Raw genomic sequence first — 13567 nt, forward strand, 5'->3', positions numbered from 1 at the left:
AAAGAAAGACAAAGTGGAGCCCAGCACAATACATCGCCAAGATTTGTCCTCTGGAATTATAAACTTTTTTTCACGGCCTCTTTCGCCTCGGCTAGTCGCTTTCAGAATGACGACGATGTACAAGTTGGTGGCTACGTTTGGTTTGACTCATTAATGCATTTAAGGGAATACATAGTTATGTATTGAATGAGTTCTGTTGGCTACCGATCCCCGAGCAGAGACCGTTTTGGGGCAGTACCGGAGAGAGACCGAGGGCGAAGGGAAACACCGCAACGAGCACATTTTTCATCCCGCTCGGCATGAACCTCATCGGGGGCTACCAGCATCACCACCACCTGATGCACGAACCCTTCCCGTTTGTCCAGCGGTGTCACCAGGATGCGCCGTACTTCCAGAGCTGGGTGGTGAACCACGGCGAGGTGCCCCCGGACTTCCAGATCCAGGCGCCGTACCCGGCCGCGGAGCACGGAGCGCCTGGAGCGACGCACGACGCCCGTCTCGAGGGGCTCCAGGCGGGGATGGGGAAGAGGAGGACGTCGGGGCCGAAGAAGGAGCGCCGGCGGACGGAGAGCATCAACACAGCTTTCTCCGAGCTCAGGGAGTGTATCCCCAACGTCCCGGCCGACACGAAACTGTCTAAAATTAAAACTTTACGCCTGGCGACCAGTTACATCGCCTATCTGATGGACGTCCTGGCCAAAGACGCCGGGGAGACGGAGGGCTTTAAGGCCGAAATTAAGAAATTTGAAAACCGGGATATGAAAAGGAAACGGGAGCCGGTAAGTAGAAGCCTGCAAAACCTTCTTGTGAATCAAAATGACTGCAAACTGAAACAGTTCAGTAGTTAGTTAGACTTTCTTAGTCATTATAAAAAAAAATAGCTGGAGGCCTGGTTCACAATGGAAACATAATATCTTAAGGTGGAATTTAACGATACGCTCTGATTGAAGCAAACCCAAAGTTAATTAAACAACAAAACCTAAATATAAAACATGGTTTTAAGATTTACAGTTTTACTTTTCTCAGTCTGCTTATTATCTGAGTTATATAATAATTTCCAACTGAAATATTATATCATTGTATTTAGCCAATAGATCTTGAATATTGGTATAAAATGAATCCTTTCATTTTTTAAATATCTCTGACCCATAATAACAAAGCATGTCTACTGGAGGCTACCCATGGATGTGTGCCTAAAACAGTCAACACTTCACCTCATTAATTAAAATAAGTTTGAAACGTTTTATCTTCATACACACTGAGATCACTCCGTCACATTTTGACTGTAATATTGCAGTAAAAATATTACTGCTGCATTACGAAATATTTACTGCTCCAGATCACCATATGACGACTGGCCCAACAGTTATATCCTCATCATATATTTAACGCTTTAAAGATAGTTATTCACAATGTGGGTGGATAACGCTTGTGTTTGCTATAATAAACGACTAATATGTATGTTCATAAAACTACATTTCCGATTAGCCTTATTTATTTTAAATTATGCATCATTATTTAAAATGATTATATCATTTGAGATAGAGGGTAGTCTTTTTACATATTTGTTGAATCATTTGGGATTTAGTCTCATGGTTTGATCGAGAGTTCACTGACTTTCATTTAATGAATGCCTGCATGTGACGTCATGTGATTGCGTCACGAAAGGCCCCCAAATCATTACATTGTGACGAAAAACAGCATGTGCCATAGTTTTGTCTTTCCAGATCAGACTCTCGGAGGAGCGTAAACGTATGCTATGAATAAGTCAGCACGAAATGCAATATTCTAAGAACTGATCAAACTGGGGTCCCTGTGTTTGCGCCTCCTGCTGATGATCATGTGGTGTTTCTCGGTGTAACAGACTGACGGCCTGCAGGAGTCATTAGGAGCCGAGAAGAAGGTGAAGGGCCGGACCGGGTGGCCGCAGCAGGTCTGGGCTCTGGAGCTCAACCAGTGACCCTCTTCCTCCTCTTCCTCCTCCTCCCCTGAGAAAAAACCTCCTCAGACTCTGGCTTGAAATTGTAAAGAAAAAAACAACAACCACTGACTGACTGAACACAAACACACCGCTGTGCACGTGCAATGATGCGCAAAAGGAGAGAGAATTAAAGGACAACATGCAAACAAGGTGAGCGGCGGAGGAAAACAACACGATGGACAATTTGTTGATCTTCTTCCCTCCTTGTGCAGTTTCTAACTCACACACACACACACACACACACACACACCTGACTGTATGATATTTGTGGCATTTCTGCTTTTTGATGTTTCCACCCTTCCAGTGCTGTAGACCAGATGTGGCCACGGTGTCAAAAAAAAATGAAAAGGAACATCTGTCTCCCCTAAAAATGTGTTTTTATCTGGTGTGGTGTAGTGATGTTTTCCACGTCTGATGGCGCTGGAGCAGAAAATATATACATTATAACAAATGTCATGTGGTGTAAATGCACAGTATGTGTCCGTAAGTGCAAACATGATATTTATTTTATTCTTTGCTTGGGATTTTATTTTTTAGTTTCTTTGTAATTTATGACAAATCAGTCACACGAGCTGCACAGCACAATATTTAAAAAATAGATTTCTCAGAGTGAGTTTCCAGAAACAGGATAATAAAAGATTGTTGTCCAATCAGAAAAGCATTGTGACACACACATATCTTATAATACTTTCATTTTAATTATAACTTTAATAAAACTGTTCTGGCACACTTAACATCTTTTCCATGTGTAGCATGTTGTCAGTTGGTTTAGTACCACTTGGAAATTAAATTATTTCAGTTTTTTGGGATAAATTCTGATATATATATATATATATATCATTATTTTGTTGCCAGGTATGGCCTGATGTTTCTTAATTTTTAGCTGCAAAAAAAATACAAACCAGACGTCAGATGAGGAACCGCATGACATGGTAAGAAATGTAAAAGTGATGTATTCATTTTAAAATATTTATGAATTAAATCAATGAAAACCCAGATAGACTTCTCTGTAATGTGATGCCATGGAAATGAAATTAAATAAAATACAACAATCTATATAATTCCTGTCCATATTGGGAAGCTGAGTCCAGATGAAACACATTTTTGAGGGGAAACCTTTTCTTTTTTTGGTCACTGTTTCATCCCGCTGAATTTGGTGCAGTCAGAATATTTAAACTATTATTAATCCAGTATTCCCGGTCAGATATGTAACACAAAAACTCAAATGGAGTCCTGACTGTTAACTATAGCGGCTGTTGTTGAAGTTTCTTTAAAGGAAATTATTGAATCTACCTCAAAATTAATGTCACTGTCTCTCAGAACGGACAGTGAATGTTCCGTAAACGCACAGCTTTCACTCCGACATGTTAAACACTAATTCAAAGGAGATACAGGTTTATTTCTGTGCGAAATGCTGATGGAAATGTACATTGGATGTGAAGTTATATTAAGTTCCGTAAATAAATGAATTATTTTAAGTCACTCCAGCTCGAGTGAAGTTTTCTTTTTTTTTTCCTTTCTCATTTATAACGATACCATGTTTTATCAAAAGACAATATTCACCTTAGTCTTTTTATTTTACCTGTTTTTGGGGCAAGTAAGAGTTATAGTCAATGGAAAAAGAAAGAGAATCAAGAATCACCACCTAATTTACAAATAATTTAATCTTTTAATTTCGGTGTTCGTTCTAATTTAATTCCAAGATTTCTTTTCTTTTCTAACTTAATCCCAGAACACCGGTCGTTTCCTCACATTACTCCACTTTATATAGAATTCAGAGAACACTCTTTAAATGTCTAACTTTCTTCACACATTTAGTGTTAAGTTACAAGTAGAATATCAAAAGGAAGTCAGGACTGTTCACCTGGGTGGCCTACAATTTAGAAAATACAACTTGTTCAGAAGTCAGAATAAAACACAATCGTAAATACATTATCTAATCCTTCCGTTAGTCATGTGTGCAATATAGTATTCGAAAGGACAAATCTACAGAAGTGCTAGTCTGAAAGACTCCACCACACTTACGTTATTTAGGTCTTTGACACGCGTTAGTAATGGTGTCTCTTTAAAAAAGAAATTTGGCTCAAAAGTTCTCCTACATGTTTGAAAGACGCTGTTTGTGTGTCGACTCATTTGTCCTGTAAACGTGTTTTTAAAGCCGGCCTCTCTGCACTGCTGCCCTCCGATTATTGTGAGGAACTACAGCGACACCTAGCGGCCGATGGCTGTTCCTGAAACAACATCCAACCTGGCTGCAATTTCCTTTATTTTTTGTTTAATTCACACGTGTTCATATATAAAGTGTAAAATCAGCAATCTGTGAAAGAACAGAGAGACGAGACTGTTGCTTCTTTCTGTACAATACATTTATTATCATCAGGAGCAATAAGCAGCCATATTTAAATATGTTTGTTTTTTTCTTCTAATACATCAATTACGTTAATGTGGCGTGGCCTATATGTTAATAAAGTTGGGTGTTATCTACATGACACTAACAAAACCTACAAGCAAAACTGAAAACATAACAGACACTTAAAAATAACCCAAAAAGAGAGAGAACCCTGTTGAAAGTAGAGAACTCAGACTGGTGGACAAACTTAAATACGATGCAGAAAGAAAGCTCAAACTATGTCGTCACCACAACGAAGAAAAACATTTTAATATGAGTTGAAGAGCTGCGAGTTGTTCATTGCCAGGCGGTTCCAGCAGTGGTTTCAGAAGTGAAATAAACGTGTTGGTGTCATTTTAAATGCTTTATGTTGATTGGCTAATGGCCAAAGTGCTACTTTCCCCATCAGGGCTTAAAATCATGGAAACATAAGACCCAATCCAACCAAAAAAACATGGCATTTACTTCCCCCAATTCTGTTCTCTCATTCATTTCACTAACTAATTAGATCGGTTACTTGACCACTCAATCGTTAAGACAATAATCGCCAAAGTGCAGAGTCAGAGCGCTTCAATGTTAACATACAAATATAGAAGAAGTCGAGATGGTCGTGAACTCCTTTAGGGGCATAAAAATGTAAAAACACTTTTTTAAAGAACTCATCAGCCAACTTCCTTGTGATGACATTGTCTCTGCAGGCAGACATGGAGGAAAGGCATCCATCTTTGTTTATATAAATTCCTCAAAAGATAAAAAAACAAAAAAAGCTTGCGTTTCTGCTTTACAGCTTCTTGAAACACATCCAGATATGTGAGGAAGTAAATCAAGACTTGAGCCGTTCGTCCACTAGAAACAGCTCTTAAATATTAAAATGATGCTAATAACACACACACACACACACACACACACACACACACACACACACACACACACACACACACACACACACACACACACACACACACACACACACACACACACCTACCTTAAGGCTGAACTAAAGCGAAGGAAAATAATTTAGAACGTTTGTGTTCAAACATACAACAGCTATGAAGGAGGAGAAGAACAGGTCGTAGCCAAACACTACATCATTCACCACCATCGGTCTTCCAACGCACCACTTCCAGGAGGAAAGGGGCGACTAAGAGATTACATATCAGGACTGAGATCAGCTTATAATTCATTTTGTTTTAAACATTGACTTTTTTTTCATGTGAACTCGGTGCCATTTAAACTGACTTGGAGCCCTGATATTCTGAACGCAACTTCAGCGAAGGCAGGCAGCGCCCCTTTCCAACAATTCATTCACTCACAAGAACAAGAAGAAGATCCCCACTCTTCATCATTCAATCCCAAGCTGTTCTGTTAGGCACAAGCATTCCTCTCTGTGGACGCGTCGACAGACAAAAAAAAAAAAAAAAAACACTCCCGATTACCGAAACGATCTTTTTCACTCTTAAGGCAGCTATATCGTACATTGCATTCAACCAACTTACGAAGGATCCCACGCCGTTCTTTTTGTACATATTGACAGTTTACACTACAGCATGACGACGTGAAGCCCCCTGCGGAGTGAGTCCTGGTCCTCGACGGTCTTTAGAGACCCGGCTTTTGCGGAGGAGAGGAGGTGACCATTGTGACGACATGCGAGGAGGGCAAAATGAGCGGAAAGAAGATGACTCATCCCACCCTGAATTCTCCTCCGATTGCGTTGAACGTCCTCTGAGGACAACAAGAGCTCGTGTTCTGGTCTTACAGAGGAGCGGGACGGCGGAAAGGGCTGCAGGAGGAGCTGCTTTTGGGTTGTTGATGCCGCTGTTAGTGGTGTCCAGGTGGGGTTTTTTTTGCGGGAAGTTGTGAATTATTGTTGATTTTTCGTTGCTGCTGCGGTCGCTGCGAAGTTTAGTCCAGCGGTTTGCCGCCGCCGCCGTCGCCTTTCTGGTCCAAGCGGCTCTTGCTGCTCTTCACCATGTAAATAAAGTAGCTCAGCGTCTCCTTCTCGTTCACCGGAATATTCCTGAAGTGACGACTCACGGTCTGCAGAGGAAGGAGGAAAAAAAAGAGCTTAAAATGTTCATCTATGTAGAATTTATTCTCAGTAATTGTCCGGTCTTTAGGTTCCTGCTTCCCATACGATGGTTTATATTTATACGACGTTTCCCAAAGCAGAACTTCCACCTGGCCTCAAAACGGTTCTTACGATTCCTCATTTTACAGAGCAACACGTGTCAATTTCCACTCGTTTCAAAATAAACTTCCATCTTCACAGGAAACTAGTTTAGATTTTGGGAACAAAGCTACTTAATTGGACTTTAGGAAGGACTGTGCATCTGTTTTTCGTAGGTTAGACTACTGGTATTGGTGTCATCAGTTTTTAAACGATACCCAGCCCTACATGCGAGCTCTGCTAGAATACGTTTTCTGTGACCAAGTTGCACTCCTCTCTGTTGAAGATTGAATAAAACAACAACTCCTCCCGTAAATGCATTGAGAGTATCCCTCTGTCTCATCTACCGGCCACTTATCAAACGTTCACACCATGGAGGGAACATCTCATGCTAAATACCAGCTTACCTTAATCGTTATAAACGTTTTCAGATGTCGTATGCTGGACTTTTGTTTTACTTCCACTCAACTGCTCACCAATATAATCAACTGAGAACTGCTGAAATCTTTGAAGATGCTAAAAAAAAAGTAAATATTTTCCAGAGGTAGACTGTTAATGCAGACTTATTACCGGATGTTTGCCTCAAAGAGAAGAAAACAAACATCCTCTCGCTGGTTCCTGTGATCGGGGACAGCTGTGACTGGTTGTGGGCTGTTGACGGCTGCTTTATTAATGGTGTGGGAGGCTCATTAATAGGAGGGCCTAACCCGAGTAAAAGCCTGGGGAAACATTCAACTTACAGCCCTCGTTCGTTCATTCATTCATTCCCACTGTCGAGTCACATACGACAGAGAGCTACACACAGGAGGTTCTTGTAAAGAGGAGGGCCGAGCCAGCTGCACCAATCACACCTGTCGATTCGGCAAATTGGTCTAACAATCTCTCTCCGTGACCAATTACTGTGGGATAGGAGCCGCCACACTACGTATATCACGGCAAATGCGTAACGTGGAGAAGAAAGAGGCCTAATGAGGGCGGCTCAGCGGCCTTTAACGGTACACAATATGAGCCCGATTATTCCAAAGGAAGACGAGCTTCCTCCCCAGGTGCTACTTAAAAAGTTATGAAATTACATTTATTTAAAGAACTGATGCCGACTAGAAGCATATTTTGTGTACCAAGATAATATCAATTAGGGCTGTCGTCGACCAAAGAACTTATTAATGGACTAACTATGTATATAGTTTAGTCGACTAATCGATGCATCCTCTGCTAACGTTAGCTAGCTGACCACCTTTTAAGCAGGACTGCGCTAAATGTCTTATTACGGTATTGTTCCTCCGCGGCTTATTTTGGACTTTGGACAAATTGCGAGCTTTATGTCTTCTTCACTCACACTGAAGCCGCTCATCCAGGGGAATGAAGCTGTGAAGGAGTTGTAGCGCATGGAGGTTTGTGTGTGCCTTTACCTCTGCCAGCTGGGCCTTGTTGAGTCCGGGCCTGGTCTGCAGCTTGTAGTGTCGCTTGTAGCGTCTCAACGTGTTCACCTGCAGCTGGAAGAGGTCGACCTGAAAACACAGCAGCGAGCGTGATGCGCCCAGTCAGCGAATTATGGAGGCACGGTTACGTTTCGTGCTGCCTCCAACTCGGACACATTTTCGATGATTTACTTCTGCCTCTTTCTGTGGAGATGATTACTTAATGATCTCCGTGGAGAAATAGGGTCATTGCGGCAGTAAACACAAAAAAAAACACGACTAAGTACAGGATGAAAATAATGTTTCTTAAAAAGAGTAATGCTGGTTCAGCAAGCAGGACAATTCCACCACGACTTGGGGTGTTTTTAAGGTTCCCCTGTCATCGTGTTTTCTTCGTTCCCCGTTCTCTACTGGACTTTTAGCTGATGTCTGTGTCGAGAGTAACATTTGAGCCCACGTTACCTCAGGCACCTCCACGTCATGCTCCGGGGACTCTCCTCCGTCGTCGCTGGTCTTCCTCTTCCTCTTGTTGCGGACGCTCTGGATGAAGTTCTTATGGAAGTCGCAGATATAGAGGTGTCTCACCTACAACGACAATAGTGAGTAGTAAAAAGGAGTAGTCTGCCACGTACCAAAACTCTTTGTAATTTGGCAGCCACACACAGCATCGTGTCCAGCAGACTAGGCCAAAATGCATCATTATCTCAATGTGACACCTGTGTTTCTGTCCCGATATCAAAACGATACTTGATACCCACCTCTGAGATATTTTACGACTTTAATCAAACGCATGTTTAACCAAACTGAGATTCAAACAGCAGTGTTTGATGTCGTCTCATCACAGGCAGCCGTGCAGGAGCTTTGCCAAGATGAACTAGTACAAAAGTGGCAAAGCTGTGGCTTAAAACAGGAAGTAACTAATCAAAGACGCACACAAGAACTCTGTACTCAACCGTGTTTGATGATTGGTTGGTTGTAATGCCAATTATTGAACAGAAGCTTGCTTTGATGCGTTATGTGCTGCCTCAGCTGAAAATGCAACATCAATCCTGGCCCCTGTTAACGTGCATTGATTCCTCGGGGCCACAACACGCGATTTGTGACATGAATCCCACCATGCCTGTAAAAACATCCGGACAAACAAAAGAACACACGGAGCTTCTTCCTCCGGTTATACTAGTTTAGGCACAAAGTCATTTTCTAGGATAAAAAGGGATCCTGGATATACTTATACAAAGCAGCAGAAACAACAACATTCATTAGACATCCCTGCATGCGTAGGTGACACCGCTGTGTGCTAAAGGGCCCCAGGGCCCCATTGAGCAGGACGTCCCTACCGACCGATTTTCAAACTTAAGTTTATTTTTAGTGCGTCCATTGTGTTGTTCTGAACGCATTTTCCTGTTGAGAAGCGTTTATTAGTCCAAAGGTCCACCTGAAGACGACATTGGAAACAGGTTTATGCGATACACGCTGTAACATGTGGACCTCATAGACTAAATTAAGATTAAAATCTCAGTTGCATTGCTGAAAACCATTGGTCCACTAACGGATTAGTTGACTAGCGGAAAATATCAATGAATCATTTGGAACATTACAATAAAAAGCATTGGACGGGTGCAGCTTGGCCTCTGATGCTCTGCGTCTTGTGTTACATCAGCGTAGATCTGTACGGCCAAACAAAACAAGACATTTGAAGTCTCTAGGACACTGTGAGGGATATCTTTCATACGCCACTTCCTACGCGAACGTCGCGACCTATAAAAAAAATAAATAAGTTGACGGGAGAATGTGCGGAAACTGTGAGCCATGCGTACGAACACTTTGAGACACGGGGGAGACTGGCGACGCAGATGGTGAGGTGGTGAATTGAAGCCAGATTGTAGAAATCACATGCGAGAGGCACCATTACACAAATAACGACGCCTCTCGCACACTTACATATTCTCTTTTTCATAAACAGTCAAACCACCGGTGTTATTTGTGCTAGTGAGCACATTTCAATTGTAGTTAGTTTCCATATTTTTTTTTTTTTTTTTGTGTGTGAACATGACTTTATTTATTAATTTATGGTTTATTCCAAAGTGACAAACAGCATACTGTACACAGACAAACTGTAAACAGCTATCCGGTGCGAGTATCAGAGCTCACTGGAGCAGAGGAGTCACCATCGTGACTGTCACACACCTTCTCCAGTCATCTCACCTGGCAAATCGTCTCCACCTGCACATAAGGATTGTGTAAATTAGCAAAGTGTTTGAAAATAAAAGCCAGTGACTGCTCCCGCACAATCACTCCATAATCATCAAGAAAACACAAGTCAATAAATTGTGTTCACCTATCAAACTTATAAAAGTTATATATTCACAGATTGCCGCAATCAGTCGTGATTGCTGTAAACATCTAAATACTACGGCGAGACTCTGACAAGTTACGTTAATGGAAACATTTGGGAGTGAACGTAGTGAGACCCAGTGGCTCTATGCATCAACATTCAGAAGGTGCTTTGCATTGACCGTTTATGGTTGAATGTATATTTGAGATTTATTAAAAAAAAAAAAAAAAAAGGGAAATAGCTCACTGGCCTGCGTACGCAAGGTTTTTATAAATATTGTTTTGGGCGTATGTGCGTAAATGCACGTACGTTAGTGTGGATCCTACTCACTGTTTTATGAATGAGACCCCCCGGAGCGTGGAGGGTCTGGATTTGACGATCCAGCTTTGGTTATGTGTCTTTGTATGTTTCTCTCACTTTGTTCGGGCCAATAACACACGTGTTGACGTTTGGTAGGCCGTAAAGGGCGTTTGTCATTTAAAAAGATACCAACATACAATAGGAAAGCAGTGAAAAAAAATAGCAAAACTACAGACAGAAGCAAACTTGCCACGACGAGGTCCAATGTGGCTTTAAGTGAAACTTGCAGCTAAAGTGTGCGCATGTCGTAGTCGTTTTTTAACCAACGCTGGTTGGTTTGTGCCCCTTTGAAATGAGTCCGGGTTACTTCTGACGGGACTAAGGTTAAACAACACAGCTGGCTTCCCTGGCAACAGCCATTTTATGAAGAGCAGGGGAGGCGTGTTTAGAGGAAAACTATTACAATGAGCTGCGAGTCTGCTGCCCTGTACGTCGTCCAGGTAGCTAGCGAAGCTAACGTTAGCCTGACATTTAGACGAAGTCACAACATATGTAGCTATATATACACACACACAATACCACAATCACGTCGCCACTTCCAGCATAAAAAGGACATATACGATTGTGATCTTTTGTTTATTTTTTCGACGCTGACCGGCTAATTAGCATTAGCTGACAGCTGACAGCTAACTTTGAGCTATCGTCTGACACTCACTCACGCACGCTAATTTAAAAGTTTCATAACAGAATAACGTGGTCACAACAAATTCCACTTACGCTTTTGTCGATGTCGAGCTTGAGCTTCTTCTGTGAGATGCTCTTCTGGATCCTCTTGCTGAAGGAGGCGTTTCCAGCGGACCGGCCGCAGCGCTCCCCGTCCTCGATCAGACAGCAGCTCTGTCCGTAGAACGGCAGCGGCTGCGGTCCATCGTGGCTCTCTTCTTCGGTGCTGAATCCATTCATTCTGTACTATTGTAGTGCAAAAAAATAAAATAAAACCCCCCAGAAAACCGCTCGAGTCTGGCTACCAAATCTGTTGTGGTGCCCTTTTGTGAAAGACAATCCGGTAACGTTAGCTATTAGCTAACTCTGCTAAGTGGCTAGTTCGCCAAGCTAACCGCCCCCTTGTTTGTTTTAGACACTGGCGACTTGCTTTTAAAAGCGATGCCTTCTAATTAAATACATATTCCCCCCACAGATCCCCCCTCCCCGTCACACCCACACCACAGCGGTAATTAACGTCCAGCTAGCTCGAGTGCTAGCTCGGACCGCAAGGTGGTTGAGCTGTGTGCAGCTAACGAACAAATTCCTATGGTGAGCCCAGCCTCACCGCGGTTCAACCCGTAAACAACCCGCTACTTCTCCCTAAGATTCACATATCCCAACATATTCCGAGGTCAAACGCGACAACCGGCTACAGCAAACGAGACAACTTAAAAAAAAAAAGAAACCACAGATTTATCAGACTGCAGCTCAACAATCGCGGCACTCTTTCGGGAAACGGCTCGTACAATGGACAAGGCTCCATCTACCGTGCCGGAAGTTCCCTTCCGTGGCGGCGATTGGTCAGTTTCAAATGAAGGCGGACTTAGTGTGGAATGTTTGATATCCCATTGGCTGTACGGGGCATCCGTCTTTTAGCGGTTCTTCCTCGTCGGCGTCATGTTTTTCTACTCCGAAAACAAGAGTTAAAAGGTGGCGTCGCAGTCAGTTTTGAAAGGGCTTTTAAATACAGAGCAGACCTGCGATGGTCGGCCACGTTTTTCGTCAGATTTTCAAAAATGAATAAACTGTAATCAATATCAACATGTTGTCTGCGTGATAAACTGATCTAAATGTGCATGTATGAACGTGGAATCCACATTCACAACGTCGAAAACTGCGCAGTGAGGCCAGACGTGATACAACAGAAACATTGTAAATGTGTATTTCTACCAGTTATGGTGCGTTCACACCAAACTCGCGCCGCGTTTGGTGTGAACACGGCATTAGACGTTCACCGCTCCAAAGAGATAACTTCTCGTTGGATATCGATCAGGACTCAACATGCACGTGATTCCAACGTCAACCGCACGGTGGAGACAGAGGTCCACAAATGATAGTATATTGACACCATACAGCAGCCTGTCAGTCAAACGTTTGTTTTGTTTTCAATATTTTTGGGAAGTATTGTCGCTATGATTTAAAGGAGCATTCATGTGATTTAGAATTGCTCTCCCATAAAGTTTGGAGCCTTGCAAGACGCATATAATTCCCCATAATGTACTTCAAAAGAGTATTTCATTAAACTTCCCCTGACTAGTAAATGCATGCATCTTTCAGACTTCATATCCCCAGTTTAAAATGCATGTCTTCAGTCAAATATATCAAGTCTCCAGCTTTAGGATAAACACGACGACATCAGGGTTACTGTGTTATACTTTATACAATTTATATAACTGTTAACACATGCAGTACTCTCCATGACAAGTATACAGACCTTCAGTGTAAAACCAGTTGAGTGCCCCTAATTGTAAGTACCATGATATAACAGTTGGTACATGTGAACAAAGTTATATTTGTAAAACAACAGCAATAGCATCAGAATTAACTTGAGTAAGTAAAAGTACATAAGTATTACTATGAAAGGTAAAATTGCTCATTATGCAGCAGAAAGTACTCTGCCAATGTCACATTGTTATACAATTCATAACATCATTGGATTATTATTTCTAATTCATCAAATCATGCAACATTTTAATGTTGTAGCTGGTGGTGGAGTTAATTTTACTTTCTATGCTGTTGGGCAGTTTGACCATTGAACATTTGAACATTGTGTTGTGTTTTTTAAACACATCATAGGTGTTTTATGAAAACATAATCTGCAAAGCTTTAGCTATGTCAATTAGTTCTAAAATCACTAATGCGTTGATGTGTATGTTGCATCCCACTGCTGTAGATGTTTATGGTTGTATTCATTTTAAATCTTGGCTGGTTT

At 42.0% G+C, this 13567-nt stretch overlaps 2 protein-coding genes across 3 annotated transcripts; one reads left to right on the top strand and one right to left on the bottom strand.

Annotated features, from left to right (window-relative positions):
- The first annotated feature begins 299 nt into the window (after positions 1 to 299).
- LOC142959806 (heart- and neural crest derivatives-expressed protein 1-like) lies at positions 300 to 1960 on the top strand. Its single transcript, XM_076101274.1, has 2 exons — positions 300 to 779; positions 1865 to 1960. The coding sequence occupies exons 1-2, from the start codon at positions 300 to 302 to the stop codon at positions 1958 to 1960; spliced, it is 576 nt and encodes a 191-aa protein (XP_075957389.1).
- Positions 1961 to 4329: 2369 nt separating this feature from the next.
- On the bottom strand, positions 4330 to 12143 carry sap30l (sap30-like). Of its 2 annotated transcripts, XM_076101272.1 has the most exons (5): positions 11368 to 12143; positions 10161 to 10178; positions 8418 to 8540; positions 7947 to 8045; positions 4330 to 6407 (listed from the first exon to the last, which is right to left on the bottom strand). In XM_076101272.1, the coding sequence occupies exons 1-5, from the start codon at positions 11551 to 11553 to the stop codon at positions 6273 to 6275; spliced, it is 561 nt and encodes a 186-aa protein (XP_075957387.1). In that variant the 5' UTR covers positions 11554 to 12143; the 3' UTR covers positions 4330 to 6272. The 2 variants fall into 2 exon arrangements, with proteins under 2 accessions (XP_075957387.1, XP_075957388.1); XM_076101273.1 differs by lacking the exon at positions 10161 to 10178.
- Positions 12144 to 13567: the final 1424 nt, after the last annotated feature.

The sequence above is a fragment of the Anarhichas minor genome, unplaced genomic scaffold (genome assembly GCF_050575085.1).
Source record: "Anarhichas minor isolate MPS153535 unplaced genomic scaffold, ASM5057508v1 ptg000027l, whole genome shotgun sequence".
Lineage (NCBI taxonomy): Eukaryota > Metazoa > Chordata > Actinopteri > Perciformes > Anarhichadidae > Anarhichas > Anarhichas minor.